This window comes from Bos grunniens, chromosome 9 (assembly GCF_055505025.1).
Source record: "Bos grunniens cultivar Pamir isolate PY7600 chromosome 9, Bosgru_T2T1.0, whole genome shotgun sequence".
Taxonomy (NCBI): Eukaryota; Metazoa; Chordata; class Mammalia; order Artiodactyla; family Bovidae; genus Bos; species Bos grunniens.
Genome location: NC_141173.1, coordinates 86,610,632 through 86,635,871, shown reverse-complemented (window position 1 = coordinate 86,635,871; position 25,240 = coordinate 86,610,632). Strand labels below are relative to the sequence as shown.

The window sequence follows — 25,240 nt, the reverse complement described above, 5'->3', positions numbered from 1 at the left end:
TGAGAAACATGCGTATTTTAAAGCAAAGTTATGGAGCTTTACTTTAATTCTGGGAGTTTTTAAATAATGGCATTTTAAAGTGTGTGTGTGAGCATGTGTGTTGGTGTCTGTCCATCTGTCTATCTCAGGAGGAACGACTACCTTCACATCCCATTTTCCCAAGTCTTGTAGTTTTCTCATACTTGAAGTCTTGGACATGATTCTTAGAGGGATGGCCATCTTTAATAGGTTAATGCTTATCCTATTGTAAAGACTTTCATGGTGAGCAATTCTAAAATGTTCCCAATTCTGAGTGCTTATTATAAAGAACATTTATATTTAATCCAAGTCTCCTCCAGCTTCATTCATTTCCTTTTATTCTCTCCTCAGTAGAGATGAAAACAAAACCCTGTTCAGTACATCCTAAAGATGGACTGTTTAATAATCCTTCATATACTTGAAGACAGTGAATAAGTTCTTTTCTGCTTCTTTTCTGAGATAAATCCTTTCCAATTTCAGCCCACGAGACCTATTTTTAAAAAAACCCTCAATCACTTTGTTGCTCTCCTATGGCCTCTCTTCATGAGCCTTTAGCTGCCCACATTCCTATGATTGATGTGCAAGAGCTGCTACAAGGAAATGATTCAATAATATATGTGGGTTCTCAGCTCATAATTGCATGCTCTGGTATATCAGATGCCCAGACTCCCTTTTAAAAAAAAAGAAAAAAAAACTGTTATCCAATTTCCCAGTTACCATAGATACGGACTCAGGCATACACCCTTCTCAGGAGAACTATCCAGGGTCAACAGTTTGAAGGAACTATTCAGTTAACAAAAAAATAAAAATCATTAAGTTAAGCTGCTGTCTTTTTAAATCACACACTGCTTACACAGAGTTAATTCGTAAACTTCATTCTTTTTAAATGCTTTTGCAACTTACAGTGGTGTTTCACATATTAGTTCCTTGCAACCTTTTTCATTTTTATCTTTGTATTGACAACTGGGTTTTTGGGAAGGTGAATCATGGACATACTCTTCACAGAGGGTAAATATTCATCAATCAGATCAAATCCATATAAACAAAGCACCATGGGCCAAACTGTATTCATTTGAACACAGGCAAAATTTTCGCCGATATGGTGCTAGTGGTAAAGTCTCCTGCCAATGCAGGAGAATAAGAGACATGGGTTCAACCCCTGGGTGGGGAAGATCCCGTGGAGGAGGGCATGACAACCCAGTCCAGTAATCTTACCTGGAGAATTCCATTGACAGAGGAGCCTGGGAGACCACTGTCCATGGGGTCACAAAGAGTCGGACACGACTGAGTGACTTACACTTTCACTTTCACTTTAAAAGTTGCCCCGATACAGGAACACTGGGTTATACACCCAGCCCAGAAAAGAGAAAACCTTCTCTCCTGCTGCTGGGCTGTCCTGTCAAAACTAACGTCTAGACTTTCTACCTAGGGGTCAGTTTTTGCCCCTAACTTTCCAATTAATTACTTAAATTCATTAACATTACAAAAATAACATTGCACAACAATAACAAACTACATCGAGCAACAAATCGGGACACAAGTTATTAGATACCTCCTAACAAATCAAAGAAAAATTACACCTTCTTAGTAAGTCAAGACCAACGCTAGAAATTTCTCACAGGGACCACATCACCATCTTGCAAACACAGGCTCAAATTGAATTCCTCGCACTGTAACAAGGCTGTGCAATATTATCTAAAGAGTGGTAAAATGATCACAGTACATTAATTATACTGTGCATTTAATTGTGTCTAAATAGCAGCATGCAGACTTATGATAAAACTAATCTGAATCTTTGAAATATATCTCAAAGTACACTAGTGTTTAAGGAACTCTGAACTGTGTTCCACGTGCCCCAAGGGCTGTGCAAGTCAGTGCCCTGAATACCACAGATATTTACTAGCTAGTTTATATAAACTTTTAAGGGGCATAACTTTAGAAAATTCAAATACAAAAAATGAATCGGAGGAGCTAATTATTAACATTATTTTCCAAGTTCCTCCTTAGCTACGCTGAATGTGAAAACACATAAAAATTTAAAAATGCAAATATTTTAACCTCTTGCAGAATGTCTTATGAAACAGAATTAGACAACTCTCTGAAACAGATTATAATAATTCTTTAGTAACAGAAAAGCATTAAATACCTATGGGTCTTTTAGTCTCTGACTGACAGTGGAAGAGACACATGTCTGATGTCAGGAAAGTCCATTCTTATCATGGTCATTATAGGAGGTCTAACTCTTGATGTTTCTTTTATACAGTGATCAAATAAACTTAGATCCTTGAGCTGATCATAAGCTAAAGGAGGCAGATCCTTGGTTTTTCTTGTTTTGTCTCTGGCTAAAAGAAAGCCCATCCAGATGCCAGAAGCCAAGAATGTATCTTGCTTTGCCAAGAGCCGGCCAACAAGGTCCCCTGCTATTTCATCATCTGTCAAAGGACACCCACCTTTGTGTGCAAAATCTAATAAAGCTTGGAAAATGTTATCAATTTTTTCTTTAATCTGTTTCTGGATTGCCTTATAGAAAACATTCTTGGTGTCTTGGTGGGCTCTATTCTATAGGCAAAGGCAGCCAGCCTGGCAACAGCTAGGCTCCAGGACTAAAACCTCCATCCACGTCCACACAGCTGTGCCACCTTTTCATGGAGTTGACTCCTGGTTTGACTCCATGCAAACAACGGCTAGCTGATAAAGGTATCAGCTCAGAAAGGGCATCTAATTTTTTTTCCTCCCCAACTTTGAAAGTATTCTTTTGTTTCCTTTTCAATTATAGAAACGTGCCCCTCAAGTTGATAGTGTTAACTTTTGACTGTGTTAACTCAGTTGATGCTTTTAACATTTTCTTCTGCTCCAAGAAAACTGAGTTTGATGCATGCTATGCAACTCTCTTGCCAAACACGGATGCTGTCAGGATGAGCAGACAGCTTCTGCATTCAGAGCTTCCATTTTATGACTACACAAGGCATGTAACAGTATCACTCCCCAGACTGTAAGGACACAACTTGCCCACCATGGTAAAATATGGTAATATAGGTCTGTGTTTCTCACATGCATTTTCTAGGAATTCAACTGGGCTTTTTCCAAGTTGGCACCCCACTCCAGTACTCTTCCCTGGAAAATCCCATGGACGGAGGAGGCTGGTAGGCTGCAATCCATGGGGTGGCTAAGAGTTGGACACAACTGAGCAACTTCACCTTCCCTTTCCACTTTAATGCATTGGAGAAGGAAATGGCAATCCACTCCAGTGTTCTTGCCTGGAGAATCCCAGGGACGGGGAAGCCTGGTGGGCTGCCGTCTATGGGGTTGCACAGAATCGGACACGACTGAAGTGACTTAGCAGCAGCAGCAGCATGACACGCTCAAGGAATGGCACTGTAGAGAAGATGTACGGTGGATATATTGCCCCAGCTAGGTTGGGTGGCTAAAGGTGGGTGGGGCAGTGGGAGACCAGACTGAGGGTGAAGGTGAAAGTGATCAGCAGCATGGACAGGATGTTGTCACTTGTCACCTTCTTCATCACTGCCCCAGCACAGCTTCAGCCCACCAGGGATGCTGGCGGTTGAGATCACCCCTGCTCCTCTTCAATAGAGCGAGAGAAGCCGGCAGGCGGGCATCTGGTGGTGACCTTAGACCTCAGGTCTCCTAGGACAGGTCCCACCTCCCACTGCCCTCAGGCATTTTTTTCCCTGAGGATTGTCTCAGCAACATATTAAATGTTTTTTTAAATTACTGATGTGTACAGTCGGGTATTCTATAAATTTAGCTGGGTTTTCCTGATGGCTCAGCAGTAAAAAATCCGCCTGCCAATGCACGCAACCCAAGTTCGATCCCTGTCAGGAAGATTTCCTGGAGAGGGAAATGGCAACTCACTCTAGTATTCTTGCCTGGAAAATCCCATGAACAGAGGAGCCTGGAGGGCTACAGTCCATGGGGTCGCAGGGGTCGGACACGACTTAAGTGATTAAACCATCTCTCAGTATGTTTGTCACTATTTCAAGGTTTCATGCCTTCAAGATTCTGTTTCATGGTAAAGTCATACCTCACTCAATGATTCCTTAGTGACCTGAAATTCTAAATCTGCCTAATTTATGACTTATCTACCATGTGAACCAAATATTCAAAGTCAAAGTCAAGAATTAATCAGTCAGTTAGTTGGGCAACAAAGTGGGAAATCTCTTAGGAACTGCTATCTTGCTATCATAAATGCTACTCCAGTGTCCTAAAGGCTTCTTTTAGTGCCTAATTTAACTCAGAGCAAAACACACACACACACACACAATAAACTGTAATTAATATCTACTTAGAAATGAAAGCAAGCTAAAGTTTAAGGTTTAGAGATATAGCTTGTCTTTTTATTCAAAGTTTAATTTGTGGAAGGCTTCTTTTAGAACTAGCGTTTATAATGGTTCCGTTGACCTTTTCCTTGGTGTTTACTGAGTAATCTATCATTATCAGTCTATCCATTTACCCTTTGATGCCCCTGTCCTAGTCTCTTTGAGCTGCTATAACCAATCACCATAGACCGGGTGGCTTATAAACAACAGAAATTTCTCATAGTGCTGGAGGCTGGGAAGTCCAAGATCAAGGAGGTGGCAGATTTAGTGTCTGATGATGCCTGACTTCCTGGTTCACAGACAGCATGTGTCCTCACACAGGGGAAGGGGTAAAGGAGCTCCCTGTGGCCTCTTTTATAAGCTCACTAATCCCATTCATAAGGGCTCCACTCTGAAGAGCTAATCACCTTCCAAAGGTCTCATCTCCAAATTAGGATTTAATATATAAATTTGGGGGGATGGGGGGAGGACAAAAACATTTAGTCTATAGCCATCCTCAACATTTTTCAATGTAAGGAGGTCAGGTGCTCACAAATGTAAACCAGACATCCACACTCTTACCCGAGCAAGCGCTTCTTCGATGGTGATCATCTTTTCCTTGACCATCATCATCAACTGAATCCGTTCCTCATCACTCATTGTTATCTCGCTTGCAACGTAACCCACATCTTCTCCTAGAGATCAAAGAAGAAAAACAATAAGAATGAGAAAGATAACAGAAAGATAAAACAGGATGCCAGTCTTGATTGTGTGTCATCTAGGACTAAAGGATGTGATTCAGGACCCTGTTCTTGATGGAGCCACAGGAGCAGGAATGGGCTGCATTTGGGGAAGCCAGTGAGCCCGTCTCATTGGAAAACAGCTCCAGGAACATATGGATGTTACCATGGAAACAAATCCTTCAAAATGATCAGAGATTTTGTGACAGAGGGTATAGTGGAGGAGTTTTGGAAGAAGACGAACAGGGAGTCTGGAGTGACCAGTCAGGCAGAGACCCAATTTAAAGATCCAGTTAGAGGAGACAAGCACTCCTGGGCTTCTTCAGACAAGGGTTGTCCGTGTCCTTCCAGTTCAAACATTAACAAGAAGAAAATGTTTCTATGGAAGATGGGAAGAGAATCCTCTTTCAAGACAGAGAACTTGAAGGTCACAGTGTCTGCCGCAGAGCAAAGCTCACAGCCTGGTAAAAGCCTGTGAAGTGTGTTAGTCACTCAGTCGTGTCCAGCTCCTTGCATCCCTTGTGGACTGTAGCCCGCCAAGCTCTTCTTTCCATGCAACTCTCCAGGCAAGAATACAGGAGTGGGTAAAAGCCTAGATTTTTATAAAACAGTTTGACTGGTGTTCCTCAGGGGACATGCACAAGTAAATATAATCACAGGCGTGAAGTATTTTCCGTTCATTAGAAGAAAGGTACTATCTATGTGGATATCTGCAAGTGCCTCTGTCATAAATATGTTTCCACCCTGTGAGGGGAACTCAACTTCCAGTCTGGAATTGAAGGCAGCCAGAACTGCAGAGGGAAAGAGAACTCCTCGATTAGCATCCTTTGGCAGAGTTTTCCTGAAAAGCGAACATAGCCATCTGCTCTCAATACGAGAGCCACGTTGGCGTAGGTGCCTCTGATCAGTGCGTGGGGAGGTTCTGTCAGGCGCAGACGTGCTGTCACGTGTAGCTGGAGTTCTAACCCCTCACCTTTCTCCTCCACCACGTCTTTCCCACACACACATCACCACCATCGGTGTCGTCAGGATGCTGCGCTACGGACTAAACGAGTCTGGCTGCAGACTTGTGGGAATGCATCGCGGTCAGGACCTACCTTGGAATTTATGTTCCCCTGTGTTTCCTTATCTCATTTCCATTTTGTAATCAATCAGTCCAGAAACACCGCTCAAGTTCCCTTCGCCACTCAGTCCCTTGTGCGAGAAGAATGATGGTGTGTGCCAGGTAAGGGGAGAGAGAGCCTTGGTGGTGATTCATTTTACTATCTGCAACGCCTCCGGTGGTGGAGGGAGTTGCTTGGGTTTAAAAAGAAATCCACGTGAGCCGATGAACTGTTGGCTTCCTCCCGCCGTCTCTCTCCTTTTCTTCCTTTCTAAATAAGATTTTGTTAGAATCTGGGGTTTACTTTGAATCTCAAGTGATGCTGGGTGTGTCCCCAAAAAGGAGAAACTGTGAATGTTTAAGTATAACTCCCTTAGAGCAAGACAACTTAAATAAGCCCACTGACGACTGCCAAGGAACCAGGTGTGCCCCTGGCATACAGGCTGCCTGTGTTTCTCGTTTCCGTGTGTATGAATAACTGTGTATTCTGCACAGGGTAGGACACTGAGATTTCGTGAAAGAAAAGAAGTCATGCCAGTAGTGAGCAACTAAAAATGTTCATCTAATGATAACCTTATCCAGCCAGACTGGAATCTGGAAGTAGCTTTGTTTCCCCTCCCTGTCTGAATGCTGGAGAAACATAAATTATATAACTGGGCCTCAAAGGGATGACATATTTACTTACTATATAAACAACAACAAAAGACATGGCCAAGAGGAGGGCAGGAGTCCCTTCACAAAGCAGCCTGGGCAAATTCCCATGATGTCAGCCCATTAGACAGAGTTTCCAGGGGCAACAGCCCCGTAACTGTCCCTGCCACAGAAAAGCACCAGAGTTCAGAAGACTGCAAAGGCCCCAAGTGGCAGGGCAGCGGGGAGGGCCCAAAACTAACAAACGCCAAGACTTTCTAGACCCTTTTAGGGCCGATCTTGGCCAGGAAAGATCTCCCTGAGGTTGATGTGATTGAGAAAAGGAAAGATTTGGTCTCTGCTGTCAGATCTATGAAAAGAAAGGGCTGTGAACTCTTTCCATTTTGTTTTCTTTGATTTAAAAAAAAAAAGAAAAGAAAAAAAGAAAACCCACTGGGATGGAGTCTTAAAGTAATGATAGGAATGTCAGAAAAGCTGAACAGTTTATGGGCACATGCAATGACTTATTCTAACTTACAGCATCCGTTTAGATTAGCAGCCTAAACGTCTTAACATTTTAGAGCTGAAAGGACCTACTGTCCGCCAGCTGTGTTACAGTACCTTTTGAAGTCTGTCTCATTATTCCTTTCTGATTCTTTCGGAAGTTCTGCCAGAAATACTTATTTTTCTTCTTCCAATCTCCCTTTCCTTTAAAAAAAAAAAAGGCACAAGCAATAAATTCATTAATAACCAAAGTAACCTCTTCCTTACAATTCAAAGCTTGTCAGAATACTTTGATTTCACAAAAAAAGACAGTTTTTCTCTTTCAGTTTTGTGAAAAGACTTAGAAATGCCTATAAAGTTGTTTAAAAGAAATGCAAATTTCCTAAGAGCAAGAAATGGTACAAGGGAGTTAAGACGAGAAATAAAGAAACATCAAAAAAAAAGCAGGCAAAACATGCATACTTATACTCACTTTGATGTCTGTTTAACTACTGTGTCTAATTCTGCCTTGTCTTGTGGTATAGCTTCGCCCCTTGGTCTCAGCCACAATGATTTCAACTGAACCACAAATAGGATGCTTTAAAAAGTTAACTTTGTTTTGTTGTTATTTCTGTTGTTGATCTACCCTTGATTTTTTTCTGTTATCCCAGCTTTGTGAAGAGAACAGAATGGTTGATGTGTGCTGGGCACACTGGTGAGTCGGGCTGGTTTCACAGGTCTGTGGGGCTGACCCACCCTTCTCCCTTTGGTGTGGGTCTAGCTATGACATGGGCGGGGTGTGAGTCCCACCTCTCTGATACTCAGGTTACCTGGTGACCTACCTACAGCTCACCCAGGGCACCGTGATGAGAAAAGCAAACTGCCACCCTGCCGTGACATCTCCCAACTAGACACGCCCCCCTACACCTCCATCTTTCCCAGATGGTTCTGGGTGACTTTGATGTGAAACACAAATTCACTGTCATGGCTAGCCATTTTTCCTATCTGGTCGGCCTGTGATCCTCAGGAACATGTAATACTTTTTAAAAAGCAAGAGGAGAGGGGTCAAGTGAGGAAAAGGAAAGAACAGGGTGGCCCTTTATTCTTTAAAAATCAAATGAAGCGGCGGCAGCCCTATCTGTTCTCAGGGACAGGGCACACCCGAAGCTGCGGCTTCATCACCCGTTTGGGGTCGGGTTGCTCCACGGCCACTGGAAACAGGGCCCTGTGGAGTGACGTGCTATTGGCTTCCATGGTATAGACTGGTGGTGCCAGGCAGTGCAGCATGAAACAGACCCATGGAAACCCCATGCCTAGGGCTCCCATGCTAAGGGCATCATTTGTCAAAGCAGGACGCCCTCACTACGCTCTGACAACCCCTAGGACCACTGGAGGGAAACCAGAGCCTGGGGCCTGAGGCTGCCTCTGCTCTCAGCATCTGGAAGGCGCCTGCTGCCTTTGGGCTAAACAAGACAGCAAGTATCAGCCATGAAAGGTGGCAGCAGAAATGGGATTAGTAATACCTCTCTCTCAGGCAATCTCAGAATAGGATTTTTCTCTTGTAAGCTATGCTTCCCTGGTGGCTCAGCTGGTAAAGAATTCGCCTGCAGTGCGGAAGACTTGGGTTCGATCCCTGGGTTGGGAAGATCCCCCAGAGAAGGGAACAGCTACCCACTCCAGTATTCTGGTCTGGAGAATTCCATGGACTGTATAGTCCATGGGGTCGTAAAGAGTCGGACACAGCTGAGTGACTTTCACTTTCACTTTCTTGTAAGCTATACTCTCCTCTCCTCCCATTTTAATATTTTTGAAATGGGTGTGCAGCTTTAAAAAAAAATGGCAAGACCTAACAATCTCCAGCATTGACCATATCCACTTTGTATCTAATGGCATATCTCACTTAATGCTCACTAACGCTGAACATATGATGTATTCCTATTTCCATTTGGTGGATGAGAAAACCAAGGCTTAGAGAGACAAGCGACTTGCCCGAGGTCATAACTAGGCAGCTGGTAGAGTCACGATTCAAATCCTAATCAAAGACTGACTTCAGCACTTACGCTCCTAATTATGACTACTTTGCCAGACTTTCTTGGAGCAAAACAGAATAAAATGTGACAAAATTAGAAAAGTCGATTTTATAACCAAGGAAATAAACTACAGAACATCTAAATTGTGCATAATCTTTCGTTCAAAAGCTCCAAATTGAAGGATTTACCCTAAAGACTGGAGAAGGAAATGGCAACCCACTCCAGTGTTCTTGCCTGGGAAATTCCATGGACAGAGGAGCCTGGCGGGCTACAGACCATGGGGTCGCAATGAGAGCGACACGACTGAACAACTGAGCACACACCCTAAAGACATGATCATGGGTAGGCTCAAGGATTTTCAGGGGTAGCAGCACTTCTCTGTGACAGAGAAAAAACTGCAAACAACTTACAAGCCCAGCAAAGAAGAGACTGGCTGTCTGAATTATGGCATATCCAACATGACAGATTACTATGCAGACTCTAGAATTTTACTGTGAAAAGGACTCAATCATATAGGGACATGCTCAGGATATATTCAGTTGTAGAATATGATCCAAATTATGCTTTTTAAAACCCACATAAACACAGAAAATAAGGGGAAAGCTGTCAAAATCTTAACAACGTTTATTTCTGGATGGAAGGGTTCTTTGTAGGTTTTGTGTGTTCACATATTTATATGGTCTATAAAGCATCAAAAGGAAATAATTCATTAGCAATGGTTAAACCAAGAAAAGTGGTACTGACCTACAGAGCTGTCTTCCGAGTTTGACTTATGGAGAGGATTCCTACAAAAGAAAAACAAGTGTGATTATCAAGGAACCTTACCTTCATGTGAGACCTGAAGACCCTCCTAACTAGTGAGACCCAGCATCAATCAGCTTAACGGAGCCCGGCAAATTTCTACAGAATATTAACCAACAGCCTTTCCCAGCCATCTGCCACCTTTCTAGAAACATGCTAATGTGCCACTTGTCAACACTAATTAAAGATTCACTCCAGGGTACGACCTATATTAAATGAAGGGAATGGACTTGACTGGGTGATCATTGAAGTATCTGTCATTTCTGTGAATCATTATCTACATGCTAAGTTATTTCCATTAAGAGGTCCTTCAGGGACGTCCTTGGTGGTCCAGTGGTTACGAATCCAATTGCAAGGGAGGGGACGCGGGTTCAATCCCTGGTCAGGGAACTAAGACCCCACACGCGACGGAGCAACTAGGCCCACAGCCGTGCCCCACAACTACGGAGCCACAACAACGATCCCCGCGTGCCACAACTAAGACCTCACAGGTCAAATAAATAAATACATAAATGCTTTTTTTAAAAAAGTCTTTCATATAAATGGGAGAGAGAAGACCAGTGAGAACACAGACCCAGCAGATGGGTCATAATGAGAAGATAGTCCCAGTATATGAGTAAGGTGGTCATCTGCAGGAGAGGTCAGGAGGTGCAGAGGTCCAAGGACAAGCCACAGGAGACCGGAAGCCCCAGGTAGGGAGCAGCCAGGATGCAGCTCCTCTGGTCGCTTGCTGCCATCTGGCAAGTGGGCTACATGTCTCATTAGATCCTCCAAAGTGCAAAGTGAAGCCAGAAGTATACACTTCTTTTTTTTTTTTTTTTCACAAGAGCTTCACCTTTTTAAGTGATGGCAAATAACTCAATGTTTTTAAAAATGTGTCCAAGTTCATTAATACATGTCTGGGCATCTGATTTGGCCCATACCCTCCCCTCCCCAGGCTGCCAGTGTGTGAACCTGAAATGTGAACTCGGTCCCAGACCAGGTGATTAAACCTTTCTCCAGAAAATACATAGACAGATGCCAACTTAAAGAAAGAAGTCAGAAGAACCAAAGAAAGTTCACATTGTTTTTTTCAAAAGGGGAAGAGCCGAGGTGGAACAGCATCTTCCACCAGGTGGGTCCAGAGTGAGAGGTAAGCACAGTGTCCCTGAGTTTGCTGAGCAGGAAAGCCAGGAAGAAGGAATCTGCATCAGAACACAAGCAGGGGAGCTCAGAGGATGTATGCCTGAATCTCCACTGCACCTATATCCACCCAGGGCAGAGCGCGGAGGCGGCATCTGGTGAAATACTCTTTAGTGTGAGAAGGGCAGAGTTCCACGGAAACAATCAGGAAGAGAAGTACCGTGTTGGCCCAAAAGTTTACTCGAGTTATTCCATAATATCTTACAGAAGAACCTGAGTGAACTTTTTGCCCAATATAGTGACCAAAAAAGAACCTACAGAACTTAAGTTGACCAGACAGGGGCTGGGGTCTTCCTCTCATGCAGAGCCACCTGTGATAAGTCATCTCTCTTTGGAATAACTGCATCGATGCTGGCTGCTGACCGACATTTGAGAATGGAAGCACCTTCAGAGCCCAAGTCTTCGAGAAAAGTGTTTCTGACTAGCACAAAAGGTGGATTGACTCCTACTGTCCATGAGGGGACAGAGTTAAGAACAAAGAACAGAAAACAGGGGAAAGGACTCGACTACTGAAGAGCCAGACCTGTAGCTGAGTTTCTCGCCCATACTACCACGCCGCCAACACAAAGAGACAAAAGGAAAACCTACCTTTTAACACATTTTGCCAGATTTAGCATCCAAAATACACTCTCTTCCTTTTGATCCACACAGTAAATGGAAATACCTAAACAAATATTTACCTGAAAGGCTTCCATGAAACAACCACCTCAAAGTTTCATTCTTTCGGTACAATGACTCAGTGTTGATGCTACTGTGAGTAACGTACATGGACAATCATGAAGAAGTGGAGCTCACAACGGGCGGAGGATGACAAACGGGAATAAATACGCGCGAAGAAGGAGAAGCAACAGCTGATGGACGACGGGGAAGGAGGGGAGGGGCACGGGGTGGTGGAAGTAAGAACAGGAAGGACAAGGAAGTGGAGGAGAAGCAGCGGCCACACATGCGAGCCAAGTGCTCAGGGTCACAAAAGGAGAAGCCAGGCAAACGCCCGCAGACAACAGAGTGAAGCCCTGGCTAGGTGAGTGGGGATTAAGGCAGGAAAGTACTATTGATGCTGAAGGTTTGAATTCTTAAACTTTTTTTTTTAATTTTATTCTGTTGCATTTGTAGCTCAGTCTACCTTATGGCAACCAGCTATGACCAACCAGCACCATCAGCAGGCTTTCTGTAGATGACCTCTGACAGCAAAGGAAGTGGCACATCGAGTTTTAGACTCGCTGTTAGGACTAGGAAAGTCTTGACCTAATGGCTTACTACCAAACATTTCAACTATCCCTAGCTCTTGATAAACTAGTGAACTATGTAATAAACTAAAAATATGTATATGTCTTTCACTTTTCCTGAAAGAAATGTTTCCATGGGAAAATGGTCTAAAGAAATAGTAGTTTTTTCCAGTCCTTTGCTGATTTAGAATAATATGCTTTATTGAGTTGTAAGGAATTTTACCCACTGTTTAATTCAACCCCAGTTTTGCAGGAAAGCCTAGTCTCCAGAGGCACAAGGCTCCCTGACTGGTTAGAGGCCAGCAAGGAGCTGTACTGAGGCACTGTTAGCTTGGTTGTCTTTCCAAAATATACTCAAGTCTCCCTACCTGGATATAGTGCATATAAAGTTGTCTGAAAAATTCAAACGTTGATTTCTAATTTTTCAACCCATTTTTCCAAAATTCACATTACAGAAAATTTATGTTCTATTACATAGTTATCACAAAATGAGTTGATATTTCCCTCTCTAAAATGCTGACTTATAACTTCATTATTTTTACCTACTTTCTTCAAATTACTATGCATTTCAAATATTTATCCTTGGATTTGCATTTTTGATCTATTTGTTACGTAAGTGCTTCTCCTAAGCATCACTTGCATTTCCCTCAGAATGCCAGCAGGTGGCACTGTAGTTTCTATATTCAACTTGCTTATTGTGGCCAGCGGGGATTTTGTTTTCAAAATTTCACCAGTTCACAATCTAGATACTGGCCAAAGATAGCAAGCCAGTGCTTTCATAAGCACGAGGCTTCCCAACTCATCAGTTTGCAAAGGGGCAAAATACCATCATCTGAAGTTTAATTTGGATGCAGAGAATCGTCCCTGCAAACAGAAGCTGGCAGAGCAGCAGAGATGTAAAAAAAAAATGCCATCTCCTTTCTCCTGGAAACTGATTGGGAAATTCATCCAGCAGAAACAAAATCCAATGAAGCCACCAAATTCCAAATTCGGATGGCAGCAGGTGGAAAGGGTCGTTTACTGATCTCCTGGTAGAAGAAATTAACACTCAGAAGTCAGTTCCAAAGAGACCTCCTTGTAAGACATCCTTCCAACCAGACACTGCAGATCTGAACATGGCAGCCTGTTTCCACCCATCACGCTCACTCTCAACAGGGTAAAAACGATGGGGGACTTCCACAAAGATTCTGATGACTGGGAAGCAATTCGACTGTACTTTGAAAATTAAAGCACTTAATAATCATCGAATTTTGCATTTAAAGTCTCTGAACTCAGGATCTTTTCATCAATGACTGCTACTATTAGATCCCCAAACTGCTTAAACGTAAATATTTTTCCTCAAGACCCCTAACTACTCTAGTTATCCCTGAAGCCCAAATTCACTGAAGAAAATTCATAAGGAATGCATGAATTAGATTAAAAAAAAAATCAACTTAAGGAACATCTCTAGAATTGAGCCAATTCTTTTCATTCGACACTCCAATCATTAGCAAATTCTTTGTTAAGTTGCTTTCTTCCTTTTTTTCACTCATTCATTTATTCAGTGTTTCTTTCATTCAATAAATATTTAGTAAGCTCTTGTTCTGCGTCTAGCATTCTCTGCGGTACTGAGATCATAGCAGTAAACAAACAATGGGTAAGATCCCTGTTCTCTGGGAGCGAGGATGGGGGAATGATCAAGAAGTGGGGAGAATTCTAGAAAGGATGGACAGAGAAGGCCTCTCTGAAGAGCTGACAGATGAGCACACACCTAGATGATAAGCTGGCATGACGCTGGCTCCCTCCAATGGGGAAGACTGAGTGGGGAAAGGAGAGAGGAGGAGGTGAGAAGTCTCCTTTGGCCATGCTCAGTTTTAGATGCTTATTGAACACCACCGCAAAGGGAGATAGTTGGATATGTGAGTCTGAGTTCAGGGGACTCACTGAGGACCACACATAAGCATTTAGAGGTCACCTGCATATTTAAAGCCAGGAGACCAACCAAACACAGTAAAGAGATGCTGAGACACAGCTCAGGAGCAATCCAATTTTTCAATTCAGTTCAGTTGCTCAGTCGTGTCTGACTCTTTGCGATCCCATGAATCGCAGCACGCCAGGCCTCCCTGTCCATCACCAACTCCCGAAGTTCACTCAGACTCACGTCCATCGAGTCGGTGATGCCATCCAGCCATCTCATCTTCTGTCGTCCCCTTCTCCTTCTGCCCCCAATCCCTCCCAGCATCAGAGTCTTTTCCAATGAGTCAACTCTTCGCATGAGGTGGCCAAAGTGCTGGAGTTTCAGCTTTAGCATCATTCCTTCCAAAGAAATCCCAGGGCTGATCTCCTTCAGAATGGACTGGTTGGATCTCCTTGCAGTCCAAGGGACTCTCAAGAGTATTCTCCAACACCACAGTTTAAAAGCATCATTCTTCAGCGCTCAGCCTTCTTCACAGTCCAACTCTCACATCCATACATGACCACAGGAAAAAACCATAGCCTTGACTAGACGGACCTTTGTTGGCAAAGTAATGTCTCTGCTTTTCAATATGCTATCTAGGTTGGTCATAACTTTCCTTCCAAGGAGTAAGCGTCTTTTAATTTCATGGCTAAAAATCCAATTTTTAGGAGTCAGGAAAAGAAGGGGAAGTGGACAGTGAGACTTCAGGGGAGGGGTCAGTGAGGAAAAGGAAAGCCAGGAAAGTACACTTTCACCTTTTCTGGCCAGAAGAATAATACTAAAATCAACTTAACACAGCTTATACTGCTGCCTCAAATGCCATACAGGGTAAATTCTACATTGCTCTATTTTTCCATTGAATCTATCTATAGCAGAGAAGACCAGAGAGAAAGAGGAAACTAACAAAGGTCAAAATGAAATTCTTTATATTTGTTTACAGAATTCCACCTTGCCTAAGGACACACAGCTGGTCAGAGACATAACTGGGTTTTGAAGCTGTATGTCTGAGTCCAAAGCTTCATCCACTTCACTGAACATATTGCCTCTTATTTACATAAAGGAAATTCACATCACCTGATACACTGGCTTGCTTCTTGGGTAAATTCCTGGAAGACCCTCAGAAGAATTTATGAGGACAGAGCATGCTTTCAACCCCAAATGTGAACATGGCTTATGGGTTTATCAGAACGAAGTATTTCAAAAACACTTATTCAGTTGTGTTACTACCACAGGGTCCTCTTGTCTGCTTCTGGAAGAAAATAAGGCCACATCATTGAGCTCAAACCCAGTTTTCTTCTGTCCATTTATATATAAATAGCCCAAGGTACCTCCAGGCAGAGACAGCTCTATCTCACTGTTACATACTTGGGCTGGCACACCAGAAAGGTAAAACAACGCCCATGCATAAAGGAATTCCTAAAATCGATCGCAGGTCTGTGTTTTGATGCACTGCCCAGAAACTTCATTATAACCAAACAAAAAGGAAAGAAAAACAGTTCTATCATCATTCCGAAGAAAGGACCATGTGTTATATGTTACTGGAAAACCTATACTTAAGAGACTTTAAAGGTTCCTTTATCTTGAGTCTCCGGAAATACGCTTTCCCATTAGTTTATTTCCTGCTGGATTTTGAATCAGGGCTTCTGCTGTGTCTGGGTGCTTGCCTGCTTCATTCCTTAGCCTGCCAAGACAGTTCCCAAGCCAGGAGCAATTTTCCTCAAGACCCAGAAAAAGAACTGAGGCATCTGTGCTATTGTTCGTGCACAGGAGAGGGTGAAGAAGGTAAACGGGGTGAGGGCCTTTTTAGCAGTTAATATTTACTTTTGCTTTATTCTCTCTCTCTCTCTTTTTTTTTTTTGGCCATGTGATGCAGCTTTCAAGATCTTAGTTTCCCTGGAATTCGAACCTGGGCCACGGCAGTGAAAGCATCGAGCAAGTCCTAACCACTGTACTGCCAAGGAATTCCCTTCTTTTGCTTTATATTTGCCTTACTTAAATATAACAAACTTGGGACTTCTCTAGTGGCCAGGTGACTAAGACTCTGCATTCCCAAGGCAGAGGGCCCAGGTTCAGTCCTTGGTCAGGGAACAGGCACAGCTAAATAAATAAATGTAACAAATTACTCATATTCATATTTTGTATATTTAGTGACAAATCACTGTGCATAAAATAGGTAATTCTTTAGTTTGATACTTCGGGTATCAAAGATACTTTTTCATATAGGAGCATTTCTCCTCTATCTAACAGAAATAAAATGAAACAAAATTCAGCTCATACTATCCACTGTTGGCCATGAATATTTAAGGGTCACCCCTTTTCCTAGCCGTGGGGTGAGCACCAGGATGAGGCCTCAGACATGGAGGGTCCCCAGTGCTGGGTGCTCACTCTTGAGGTTGGGCACAAATGCAGGGAGCAAGTACCTCCTTAAATTCCGTACCCTCTGTAATCTCTTGCTTTTCCCTCAGTGGGGCCCTTCCCAGCCAATCACTGCTGTATTTCATACACATGATGGAAATTAGCTTGCAAACCCACAGGATGGGATGGAAGGTAACTCTCCAGCCAACGAGCTGGCATCCTGTTAGAACTCCCTGAAGACTCAGGATCAGTGACAACGCCAGTGACATGTCATCCTGCTGAACACTCTCCATACGGGCTTCTCTTTCATGTCACAGTCTATTCCTGGCCTGTACTTTCTGGCTTTTTTGCTGAAAGGTCACCTTCCTAAGTGATCAAGGCAGGAGTATGAAGAACCAAGTCCAAGGCCATGGCCGACACTGCACAGGCTCGGAGCTCACAGGCTCAGAAGTCAGGGACGCCCGTGATAGCACTGCCACAAACCTAGGCCGAGTATTCCTTCTTCCCACAAAGTAAAGCAGCGTAATGCAAAACTGTACCTACTTTAGTGGGTTGTTAGGGGAATTACAGGCGATAATGCAAGTAAAGGGCTTTTCTCAGTACATATGACCACCCCCTGGAGCCACCCCAATCAGATGGATTCACTTGGTCTTCGCGAACTATGACCCATCCTCATCCCACCAAGCCCAGCCACTGCTCAGCCCCTACTCTAGACTCCAGCAGTTTCTGAATCACCAAAGTTCCTCTTTTTTCATTTTTCTTACACTGGTGCTGTTGTTCAGCGGCTCAGTCATGTCCACCTCTTTGCGACATCGTGAACTGCAGCACGCCAGGCCTCCCTGTCCTTCACTATCTTACATTAACTTCCCTTTCTTACATAATAACTTCCCTCCAATAATTTGAATGGATGCAGTGATTCCTCTTCCGCTTTCAATCTCATTTTATACAAGCAATTCATGTTTTTCCTAGAATTAAAAGAAAAAACCATCTAACACAACACTGTAACTCAACTATACTCCAATAGTTTTTTTTTAATAATATTTCTTCATTTGGCTGTGCCGGGTCTTAGTTGCAGCATGCGGGATCTGTGATGGTCACTGGGGCATGTGGGATCTAGTTCCCTGACCAGGGGTCAAACCTGGGCCCCCTGCTTTGGGAGCATAGTCTTAGCCACTGAAGCACCAGAGAAGTCCCTCCAATAAAGTTTTTAAATTTTTTTTCATATTTTCCCCCTGAAAATTTTAAAAGCCCACACAACTTATTGTGAACAATAAATTGTGAACAACACAATTTATCCTTTTTTTCAGCATAATGTAATTAACATTTGCTTACATTCTACTGTATTCCTTAGGCAATAAGAACTGTACAAAGTTAGTTCACTGTGTTCAGCACAGCACATAGGAAAACAATTCTATGTTTATTTTGAGTAGATTTCAGTATGGATGCATACCAAATCATGGGAAACACTTTGGACCCATCAATCATGTAATATTAACTCCTTAAAAGAAATGGCAGGGTTTCCAGGTTTATTAAGTGTGGACATTGTCTCAAAGCAAGAATATCACCCAATCTTTAATTTCAATTTGAAAAGGGTCTCTTACCAAATAAATCAAATTCCTACTCTTGGAAAGTGCTAGAAGAATATTTTGAAAAGTTTGAAATTTTCAGCTATAGGTTTGGGCTCTTTCAACTTTTCCTTCTTGATGTTATCTTTGGTTTTTAAACTGCCACCAGAATCACTTTAGGTAAGCTTTTCCTTCCACACAAGATATCGCAGAGGAGCATCTTACTCAGAAAAATTTCAAGAGGAAGACACAGCTCATCCAGGTGCGGAAATTGACGTCTAATGACAATCATTTCTATTATCCCTCAATCCACTGCTAATTTTATTAGGTATGTGGAAGTTCTAGGTATTTAAACATGGTCTTTCCTGCTGCAAAGCAAGTGATTTTTGTTTTAAACATTAACTGCCCTCACATAGTTAAAATGAACATAATGGCTTCTCTTCCACTTCTCAACTGCACTTTACAAAAGCAATCCATGTTTTTCTTAGAATGAAAAAAAAAATACACTAATGATCAAACAAGATGTCAACATGGAGATGAATTGGGCAGTTCGCTGGTCTCTAGTTGTGAATGACATTATCTCTAATGTCTCCCCTGAGACCACAACCCAGGAAGCCGCCCAGCACAATGGCTCACAAGGCAGGTTCTGGAGTCCGACCGCCTTGGACAGCTCTGCTGCTGCTAAGTCGCTTCAGTCGTGTCCAACTCTGTGCGACCGCATAGATGGCAGCCCATCAGGCCCCCGCCAGTCCCTGGGATTCTCCAGGCAAGAACACTGGAGTGGGTTGCCATTTCTTTCTCCAATGCATGAAAGTGAAAAGTGAAAGTGAAGTCGCTCAGTTGTGTCCGACTCTCCACGACCCCATGGACTGCAGCCCACCAGGCTCCTCCGTCCATGGGATTTTCCAGGCAAGAGTACTGGAGTGGGGTGCCATTGCCTTCTTGGACAGCTCTAGCATTCACTAACTAGCAACCCTGGACCAGCCACTTAGTCCCACTAAATCCAAGTTTCAAAGCATGCAAAACAGACACACTAATATTACGGAACATACGGGCTTTCTAGAGGTTTCAGTGAACTGTGGCTTGCCCAGTATTGAGAACACGCTTGCACGTGATAAGCAGCACTACCAAGAAGCCAGTGACCACGGGACTGTGCCCCGTTAAATTACGCGGCTACCCACACTCCCTGGGAGCACGTGGAGGCCGGGTGTCGGCACTGCCCTAGAAGACATAACTGGAATTTTACATCCTGGTGTTTCTGGGAAAGCTAGTGTTTTCACAGTGAAAACAAATGACTCAGTTTTCACATGTCTTTTGCCCTTTGCCCTCCCCCTTGTTCCTACCTGAAACATGGGCAGAATGCCCAAGCAGCTGTCATTTTACTGTAAGGAAGAAAGTCACATACTAAGGATAGAGGAGTAGAGAAAATAATTCTTCAAAATACCTACCTCCAGATTACTTGCCATATGGGGGAAAAGTGTATATATATATACACACACACACACACACACACACACACATATATAAATATACCCCTGTTGGCCTCAACACTGCAGACTTGGTTGTTAAGAAGTAAAAATGACAAACTTCTAAAAACATTGACGTGGGTTTACCAAGCACATTCATATACATTTCATTGGATTTCTGGCTCATACAGACCCTGAAAAGAACTAGCCCCACTATATAGATGGAGAGACTGAGGCCTGGTGCACTCATGGAAGTGACTTGTCCAACTGTATTAATAAGTCACAGAGCTGGGGCTTAACCTCAGCTCTTCTGACATCAAATCTAATGTCCTTCCCACTAGAAACCAGATGCATAATACTGTGAGCCCAAAGCTAAAACGGTGTGCATTTTCTCTCATTACTGGCACTCAAGATGCGATTTAAGTTAGTGGCTTGGCCACAAGAGTGTCTGCAGTCCCAGGTCAAGCTCTGATTCTTGGTGTTTCTTCAACAGGCATACACATTAAGGTGTTCAAAAGGAAAAGGGGGGCTTCCCTCATGGTCCAGAGGATAAGACTCCGCACTCCTAATGGACAGGGCTCAGGTTTGATCCCTGGTCAGGGAACTAAGATTTCATATACCACAATAAGCCTGTGCACTGCAGCAAAGACCCAACATAGCCAAAACAAATAACAAATAATCTTAAAAATAAATAAAAAGATAAATTTTTAAAAAGATCTTGGATTTCGTCTTCATTCTCATTTTGGTATAACCAGTAAAAACGAATGCCTTCCTTTTATGGCCTCAATGTGACATATTTTATATTTTATTTAAGTCTTTCAGAATTAATTTATTTAAGTCTTTCAGTATACCTTCAGAATTACTAAATTATTGTCAAAACCAAAATAAAACAGGATTGTAGCACATTATTTTCACCACAAAAGCTAATTTTTTTAATAAAATAAGGAAAAGAACTATACATAGCTTTGTTTACATTTTTAATGGCTGCTATTTATTCTGTAAATTGGACACAATTATTCCTTCCTTTTGGTTATTTCCCCCTTTAAAATTTACTGCATATGTGTAATAAGTATGTGGTCCAAGAAAGGCTTTTCTGCAAGGAAATGTGGTTGAGATTCGAGGCTGGCTGGATTAACAGGCATGCATCTGCCTGCTCCTGAGGAAGGACATTTGGTTATCACTATGCATGACGCAGGCCCTCACTCAGGAGCAGGTGTGGAAATGGATTGCCACTCTGCCTGGTACGGGGTGCACACGGGGCAATTCATCCCAGCAGAGGCTGGCACGGTAAGGAAAACCGACCTTTGATATTCTTATCAAATTGGCATGGACCAGTGGGGAAAGCCAGGCTGCATAGAGCTGGCCCCTACCAGCCAGGGCCTCAGGATGGGGAGAGGGAGTATGGGAGGAAAGGAAGTGGAAAAGAGGCTCCTTTGAATGATCTCCTCGGTCTGTTTCCATGGCGATGGCTCCGGAAGCGGGTCAGAACTTTCTCAGTGCAAACAAATAGCAGCTTCCATTCACCATCACTCAAACCACGCTGGCCACACTTGCCGCTGGGACGTCAGGATCTGGGGAGGGACGTGGGGGCCGGGGCTGTCAGCCTTTCTTCTGTTGGCTGCTCTGAGGCGTGTCAGTGAAGCTGCCTCTGAAGGCTAAAGCTGGAGGAGCTGCGGGCATGCAGGGCCCTTTCTGGCCTCCTGATCATGTGGCTGGAGACACAGGGACCAGCCACCCCCCAGACAGGGCTGTGGGTGCTGCCCGCCTGCCCTACTTCTCCTGGCGGGCAGCACAAAGGACTGGGTCCTCTCCACAGTGGCTGCCACCATAGCCTTTTTGATGTTGTTTTCACTTTTAATTCCTTCAGGGGTGTGTGTGTGTGTGTGTGTGTGTGTATATGTGTGTGTGAGAGTCACTCAACCATGTCCGACTCTGTAATCCCCTGGATCGTAGCTCGCCAGGCTCCTCTGTCCATGGGATTCTCCAGGCAAGAATACTGGAGTGGGTTGCCATTCCCTTCTCCAGGGGATCTTCCCCACCCAGAGATCAAGCCCGGGTCTCCCGCATTACAGGCAGATTCTTTACCATCTGAGCCACCAGAAAAGCAAAGCTGATGAGAAACTTTGGCTTGTTATAAATACTATGAAAATGGGAACTCTTATAAGCTCTCCTGTCTTTCCAGATCTCACTTGTGTTAACTGAGGCATAACTGACATATAATCTTATATTGGTTTCAGATACACAACACAGTGATATGATATCTGTATATATGGGTCAGGAAGATCCATTCCCTTGGAAAAGGGAATGGCCACCCACTCCAGTACTCTTGCCTGGAGAATTCCATGGACAGAGGAGCCTGGCAGGCTACATACAGTCCATGGGGTCACAAAGGGTCGGTGCACATTGTGAAGTCATCACCACAATACGTCTAGTTAACATTTGTCACCATGCAGGTCTCATGTTTAAATCTCATCTCTTGGTCACATCCTTGTACCTTCCACATGCGCAGCCCCTAGGCAGCTGCTGACGTTTCCCCCGTACTTTGTCATTCCGCTGGCTGGTCTGACTCTGCCCTCGGATTGCTTCACATCCTTCCTCCTTTTGAATCACAGCTTTATCTGAAGTGACACACAAGGGCCTGCCAGTGATGCACAAGCTCCAGGCAGCGCCGCCAGAGACCCCACGACCGCAGCCGACCCCCACCAGCACCCTCTGGGCAGACCCCAAATCCACTGGTGACCGAGACGTGGAGCAGAGGCAAGGAGCTTCCACCGGACTGACAAGAAGCCGGTTTGGACAGAGATTCATAAACCCAAGCTGGCTGCCTGAGAACCCCTGGAAACTTGTGACAGCCTCCACAGTTCCACATTTGGGGAATCCCATTCACTGGAGCTGGGCAAGGCCTGAGGGTCTGTCTTCAGCAAACTCCCCAGCTAGCTCTAACGTGGGGATGTGCTTGGATTCCCCCAGGCTAACCCAGGAGAGGATGGAATCTCCTCCTTCCATCCTCCAAAATGCAGAAAGCCATAATCCCAGTGAGATTTTCAGAAAAGAATACGGAATACACTAAGATAAAACAAGCGGCCAGTAGGCTTCAAGGGTTACCCTTCTGCGAGGTTTTGTTTGGAGAAAGCTTTTAGACAAGGTTGAGGGCACGGTCCAGCCAGACTCAGGGAGCTGCGGTGAACTTGTAGTCTGTCAGCTGAGCTCAGCTGGATCACATTTCCTCAAAATCCCTTCACCGCACGGTTCTGGGTCAGTGCGATGCTTCACGTGAGATGCAGAAAGCAGAAGCAGAAGCACAGGCGGTTTTCTCTTTGGGCCGCAGGGTCAGTGCAGGGCAGGAGGCCCTGAGCTGGGGCTGATGCATGTGGCAGAGTGTCCCCTGGGTCACTGGGTAGCAGATGGGCCGCAGGGCTCGCATTTCTGCCCAGGGTCTCTGGTCCTGGGCTGTGGCTTGTCTCCCTCCCAAGGAAGGATGCCAGCAGCTCCTCCTGCAGGTTCCTGACGCTGGAGGATGGCTGCGTGGTGGTGAGGATGACTGGGTTTCAGCCCATCCTCGGAGGTGGCCATCTGTCCTCTGTCTCCAGTCGTGCTGACTTCAGGCCACATCACTGGACACAGAGGGACAGCCTTACCGGGCTGTGGAACCAGCCCCCGCAGACACAGGAAGTCCAAAATGCTAGAACAACGTGATCACAATGTCTGCTTCTCTCCCTGACTGATGGTGGAATTTATGAGGCTCTCAGCCCCACCCCGCCCTGCAGGGGCCGCCCGTCCCTCCTCCAGGCCCTATGCACTGTACCCACAGGGTATTACCTCACTGCGACGTGTCTCCTTCAGGTTGTCAGAGGACAGCAACCTTCCCTAGCCTGTTCATCTTCCCAGGGCCAAGCGTATGTGTCCAGACAGCAGAAACGTAAAAAGCATTTATTCAATTAAAGGTCATTTGCCGCCTAGCCCATCGCTGGCCCTCCCCACATGCGTCCGCCGTTACGAGGTCCCCGTGGTGGAGTCTATGATAAAAGGCCTGACGCTGGAATTCCACTTCTGCCTCACTCAAAGTTCATCATCATGACCATGCCGTGTCATCTAGTCTTTCTTGGTTTCCTTAACTGCCAGCTACCAATTACATTACAGTTCTGTTAAGAGGATTTACACACAAGTCGCAGGCTTGCTTCCTCCCCTACTCCTGCCAGGATGCGGGCTAAGTCACTTCAGTTGTGTGCAACTCTTTGCCACCCTATAGACTGTGGTCTGCCAGGCTCCTCTGCCCATGGGGATTCTCCAGGCAAGGATACTGGAGTAGGTTGCCATTCCCTCCTCCAGGGGATCTTCCCAACCCAGGGATCGTACCCACGTCTCTTATGCCTCCTGCATTGGCAGGTGGGTTCTTTAGCCACCTGCCAGAATAGGAATGCTATTTATTTACTGGTAGCCCCCTCCTCCCCCACCCTCCTCCCTGTCCTGGTCAGCTTTCCTTCAGGACAGACAATAACCAGCGTCCACCTCCACACAGAAAATACTTCCTGGCAGTCGCTGGATGCAGCCCAGGCAAGTGGCCTGAAGCTGGGCACGGTCAGCCGGAGGGTCACTCACCAGACGGAGTTCAGGGCCATAGAGTTTTCGGAGGGGAACAGCTGAGGAGGAGAATTCTGACACAGCTGCTTTTGCTCTGAGCCCCTGTGTTCTGGAATGCTGAGCCCCTCAAATATGCTGCACGATGGAGCACACATGTGTGCGACACAGAGCCACCCGCACAAACACATATTTCAGCACGTTGCGAGCACACAGGCTCTGTGAAAGCGGTGGCTGTCTCCCAGCCTTTCCCCTGCCCTCCCATCTCTGGGGCACTGAAAGGACAGGACAGCTCAGGCAGGAAGGGCACAGGGTAGGTGGCTGTGGCCACCACGAGCTGCGTGTCCAACACCGTCTAATGAGATGGACGGTGGGAACCACAGGCACAGCGTGCAGAGCGCCGCCCTAACGCAGAGGAGGGTGTGTGTGGCTGGTGGTGGGGGCGGGGGGAGACACAGCATGTACCTGGGGCGGGCATGGCACTGGGTTATTTCGCACAACCACTGTCAGAAAGAGCTTTTATCCTGCACATTTTATCAATTTGGAACCTGAGGCTTGGGGAATTTAACTCCCAGAACTAGCAGAGCTTAAATTCATACCCTGTCTAATACCAAAGCTGACATTAGCAACAGCAGAGTCCACGCAACGTTGGTGGGTACAGAGCAGGCTTTGCATTTGGTCAGAAAGGGAGAAATGGCCCAGGCTAGAAGGAACCCGGAAACTCGGACTCAAACTCACCACCACGTCCCTGGGAGCTGAAGCTGGAGGGGTGACCGTCACAGACAGACTGGGGGCCCAGGCCCTGGACAATG

At 44.8% G+C, this 25,240-nt stretch overlaps 1 protein-coding gene and 1 pseudogene across 8 annotated transcripts in view; both read right to left on the bottom strand.

The window, feature by feature from the left end:
• Positions 1-25,240, bottom strand: part of SASH1 (SAM and SH3 domain containing 1) — a 586,122-nt gene that overhangs the window by 64,811 nt on the left and 496,071 nt on the right. For all 7 annotated transcript variants that reach the window (XM_086318216.1, XM_086318211.1, XM_086318217.1 and 4 more), the window contains 3 exons: positions 10,064-10,104; positions 7,428-7,514; positions 4,917-5,029 (listed from right to left, as the gene is read on the bottom strand). In XM_086318216.1, the coding sequence (XP_086174342.1) occupies positions 4,917-5,029; positions 7,428-7,514; positions 10,064-10,104 (241 nt within the window). The remainder of the gene's footprint in view (positions 1-4,916; positions 5,030-7,427; positions 7,515-10,063; positions 10,105-25,240) is intronic.
• On the bottom strand, positions 954-3,538 carry LOC147366286 (lanosterol 14-alpha demethylase pseudogene; annotated as a pseudogene). Its single transcript, XR_015132552.1, has 2 exons — positions 3,470-3,538; positions 954-3,184 (listed from the first exon to the last, which is right to left on the bottom strand). The product of XR_015132552.1 is annotated as a lanosterol 14-alpha demethylase pseudogene (transcript).